Consider the following 4,795-nt stretch of genomic DNA (forward strand, 5'->3'; position numbering starts at 1 on the left):
TACTCTCGAATATAAATACTCTTTTATTGTGAATTAAAATTTGGAGTTTCAAATATTATTAATACGTAAGAAATTACTTTGTTAAGATGAATTTTAATGTGAATATGGAATATTGGGTGAAAATTACAAGAAAAGGGAAAAATTATAAAATTCTAGTTCAACTACTCCTTTACTGTTTGCTTTTAGAAAAGAAGATAGTGCTAATTAAATAATGAAAAGGAGGAAATAAATTTCAAATAAAAAAAGTAAGAGAAAAAGAAAAGAAGATTAGGAACTAATCATTTGATCAAATTTATTTCTAATTATTTTTAATCTTCGATTCTTTTGCAGATATGTAAGGTGAAATTGCGTGTCTGTACTTACTCGATTTTTGTTTTTGTATCCCGCACTTTATAAAAATTTTAATATATTATATTATACTTTTTGATATTTAAATCTTAATTTTATGATTTTCGATTTACTCTATTGGTTATTAAATCATTGTTGGTGCATTTAATTTTTTTTATTTACTTCTATAAAATCTGATTTAATCAAGTCAATTTCTCTTTTACGTTATTTTTTTTTGATAAGAATGAAACAAGTTTTTGGTCAATTACAAATTCCCAAATTGAATAGTAAGCACCTTGCGTTTTCACAATGATAATGAAAGACATAAATGAACAATTCATTATTCAAATGGATTGATTTTTATGTACAAATAGAAAAATATCATTATAAAAGATAAGATTACAAATTTGACTGGTTGCAATTTATAATTTTTATTAGAACAATAAGAATATCACAAATACTTAAATATCATGAAAAGAAGTTATTTTCATAACCAAGTCGGTAAATTTACTCAATAAAAAAGGTCATTAAACTTTTTTTAATTTTATAAATAAGATAATTAAATTAAAATAAATATTTTAAATTAAAAAATCAACTAAAATAAAAATAAATCAATTTTTGGATTTTTTTTTTTTCCAAATTACCTCAATTATTCTAGCCTTTTCGAGAGAGGAGCCTTGGAAATTTCGTCACCACACAAAAGGAAAGAGATATCTTTGGCTTGTTGTTTTGGTGCACTACACGTCATTATAACACGTGTCCTCACCTTATTCGTTATCCCTTCAGGCCGTTTCGTCTTGAGTCGGCCATTGCAGCTATAAAACGAACCCTTGATTCCCCCGATTATCCATCTTCAATTCAATTATTTTCTTCATAATCTGTCTCAATTGCCTTCAAATTTCTCGTTCAAGGTTAGAAATTTTCATCAATGTTTTGTTTTTGTTTTTTTAATTTGTTATTTTGGGTGCTGAAATAGCCCTAGAATTTGAGTTTTTTTCGATCGTTTCGGAGCTGAAAAAGCCCTCTAAAATTGAGTTTTTTTTTTTTTTTTTTTCCATTTTGTTTTAAGCTGAAAAGGCCCTAAAATGTGAGTTTTTTTTTCATTGTTTGGAGTTGAAAAGGTCTTATAATTTGATTTTTTCCGTTGTTTTGATTGTAAAGTAGTTTAATTTCATCTTTCGGACTTGAATAAGCGCGATTTTTTATCCAATTGTTTGGGAGGAGCTGAAGAAGGGCTAAAATTTGAGGGTTTTTTTTCCATTGTTTTCGATCTGGAAAAGCTTGTGTTTTTTTCATTGTATGGGAGCTTAACAAGCCCTATAATTTGAGTTTTCCGTTGCTTTGATTGTTAAGTTCAGTTTCATCTTTCGGATTTGAATAAACGCTAAAATTTGAGTTTTTTTCGTTGTTTTTGATTGTTAAATAGTTTAATTTCTCGTTTAGGGTTGATAAAGCCTTAAAGTTGGAATTTTTTTCGTTTTTTGATCGTTTGGTTTGTTGTTGTTTGCAGATGCAGATCTTTGTGAAAACTCTCACCGGAAAGACCATCACCTTGGAGGTGGAAAGCTCCGACACCATCGACAATGTCAAGGCCAAGATTCAAGATAAGGAGGGAATCCCCCCAGACCAGCAGAGGTTGATCTTCGCCGGAAAGCAGTTGGAGGACGGTCGTACTCTAGCTGATTACAACATCCAGAAGGAGTCTACTCTCCACTTGGTGCTCCGTCTTCGCGGTGGTATGCAGATTTTTGTTAAGACCCTCACAGGGAAGACCATTACTTTGGAGGTGGAAAGCTCAGATACCATAGACAACGTCAAGGCCAAGATCCAGGATAAGGAGGGCATCCCCCCAGACCAGCAGAGGCTTATATTTGCCGGAAAGCAGCTAGAAGATGGCCGTACCCTCGCGGACTACAACATCCAGAAGGAGAGTACCCTTCACCTTGTCCTCCGTCTCCGTGGTGGTATGCAGATTTTTGTTAAGACCCTCACGGGAAAGACTATTACCCTCGAGGTTGAGAGCTCCGACACCATCGACAATGTGAAGGCGAAAATCCAGGACAAGGAGGGCATCCCCCCAGACCAGCAGAGGCTTATTTTTGCAGGAAAACAGTTGGAGGATGGCCGCACCCTTGCTGACTATAATATCCAGAAAGAATCCACCCTTCACCTTGTCCTCCGTCTCCGTGGTGGTATGCAGATCTTTGTCAAGACCCTCACTGGGAAGACCATTACCCTGGAGGTTGAGAGCTCCGACACCATCGACAATGTCAAAGCCAAGATCCAGGACAAGGAGGGTATTCCCCCAGATCAGCAGAGGTTGATTTTCGCTGGCAAGCAGCTCGAGGATGGGCGTACCCTTGCTGACTACAACATTCAGAAGGAATCTACCCTTCACCTTGTCCTACGTCTCCGTGGTGGTATGCAGATTTTCGTCAAGACCCTCACGGGAAAGACCATCACTCTCGAGGTGGAAAGCTCCGACACAATTGACAATGTGAAGGCTAAGATTCAGGACAAGGAGGGAATTCCACCAGACCAGCAGAGGTTGATCTTTGCTGGTAAGCAGCTGGAGGATGGAAGGACCTTGGCTGACTACAATATCCAGAAGGAGTCCACTCTGCACCTTGTCCTCCGTCTCCGTGGTGGTTTTTAAGATGATGCCTATTTGTTGGTGGTTGTCGTGTTGGTTCTGTTTCGTCGCCCATTGTGGTGGTTATATGTGTTTGCAATGATGGTCTCAAAAGGATCATCCATGTCTTTTTATGTTTCTGTTCCCTTGTGTTTCTTTTATATTTGAATAAAGATTGGTCTTTTATTGGTGTCTTGTGTTTGCAATGATCCGTGTTTTTTGTGTTTCTGTTCCTCTTTGGTTAAAATGTGTGAATGAAGATTTGGTCTTAGTTTCTCTTCATATGGCAGTTGACGAGTTTTTTCGTTCAATATAGCACTTCTGCAATTGCTATTACGGCTTATGGAGCTCATATTATGGTTGCCATCCCTAAGGAAATTGTATGAGTGTGGACAACTTTTCTGTTTCATTGCCCCTTTGCCTCCTCATCGAGGGAAGGCCAACTCATTTTGAAAATTTTGGGAAGAAAAACATGATACAACTGTGTGTGTGGTGATTTATTTTGTTAAAACTCCCATCTTGTTCTTCCCTCCCTCTTGTCCATACAATTAGACCCGAGAAGGTCTTCGGATATATATAAGCAACAAGTTTCACTTCTACTAACAAGTGGTACGTATAAATTTCTAACGGCAACAATGACAAATCACTTCTTTAGTAATAATCAACCAGCTCGTGCATGATAAATGATCTGGATTTGGGCGGCGTCATGGATTTGGGCGGCGTCATGAATCAAAATAATCTGGATCCCTGAATCTGGGCCAAGAATCTAAGGCATCATCTTTATATGGATGGATGGGTGTTGATGAATCAAATTGATTTGAATCTGAGGTGGATGGGTGTTGATGAAAAATTGATTTGAATCTGAGGCAGCAGCAGCTGTACAGGTCTCATATGATTTGTATTTGGATGGAAATTAATGAATCAAAATATCAGAATCTGAACAAAGAACCTAGCACGAAATGTAAGATGATTCAACTAATGGAACTTATGACAGTAATCTCAGATTATGCCTGGATGACAACCAACTAATGGAGAGCTGCAAATGCCTGCTTGGTTGAAGGAGCACGAGCCTTCCCCATCTCTTTTCCTTCGCATAGGGATTCCATTTTCAAGATTCTACCTACTATATAATGTTAACATCGGATATTTACTGGTATAGCTGTCGTGATTGTGTATTATCAGGAAGCTTTTGGATTGTTCTCCTCTGATGTGTGTTGTTCGGGAGCTCATGGGACGACTCTTCTCTCCTATCCTTTTTCCAGCAAGTTACAAGGACCAACCAACTGCACGTGTGCTAGATGTACATGGTTGTGACAAGTGACACTGAAGTTCAGGTGACATTCATTCTAATGTCTAGGCAGTTTACTCTCGTCTGATTTAGCTGTTTCAACTGCAGGTTTGAATGCTTATTTTATTTAAGTCGAATTGATTCACTGTGCCTACCTATCTTCAATCACCCAGGAATGTTCACTTGGCCGCCTACCAATGATGCCTTTCACTTTCATACAGTTCCTCGCGCATGGAAGGACTTCAACTTAGAAAGTCAGGATAAGAAAGGATAAAGGATGGTCATAGTAGTTGCCTTTTTTTGTTGCAGAAATCATTATTAGGAAGCATGCTTTACTCCAAGTTGTTGCTTTATGTCTGTCCATTGATGATTAGGGGGTCTCTGAAGGTACTAGTCTATCTAGTTGAGTTTGGTTTCCTATTTTTTTGCTTATTGTGCTAGAGGGTGGTGCACCGCGTTTTGTCAGTCCATTGATGACAAGGGGCTATTAGTCTAGCTTGAGTTTTGTTTGATATTTTTTTGCTTATTATTGAGGTAGAATTTTGTTC

General features: G+C 37.4%; 1 protein-coding gene across 1 annotated transcript; it reads left to right on the plus strand.

The window, feature by feature from the left end:
* Positions 1-1,080: 1,080 nt before the first annotated feature.
* Positions 1,081-3,151, plus strand: LOC107856314 (polyubiquitin). The gene is made up of 2 exons (XM_047393329.1): positions 1,081-1,238; positions 1,838-3,151. Exon 2 carries the CDS (start codon positions 1,838-1,840, stop codon positions 2,981-2,983), a length of 1,146 nt encoding a protein of 381 aa, XP_047249285.1. The 5' UTR covers positions 1,081-1,238; the 3' UTR covers positions 2,984-3,151.
* Positions 3,152-4,795: the final 1,644 nt, after the last annotated feature.

Source organism: Capsicum annuum, chromosome 7 (assembly GCF_002878395.1).
Source record: "Capsicum annuum cultivar UCD-10X-F1 chromosome 7, UCD10Xv1.1, whole genome shotgun sequence".
Lineage (NCBI taxonomy): Eukaryota > Viridiplantae > Streptophyta > Magnoliopsida > Solanales > Solanaceae > Capsicum > Capsicum annuum.

Bases quoted from the DNA above. Each gene is read 5' to 3' on its own strand.
- LOC107856314 (XM_047393329.1), top strand. From the start codon at position 1,838: ATGCAGATCTTTGTGAAAACTCTCACCGGAAAGACCATCACCTTGGAG.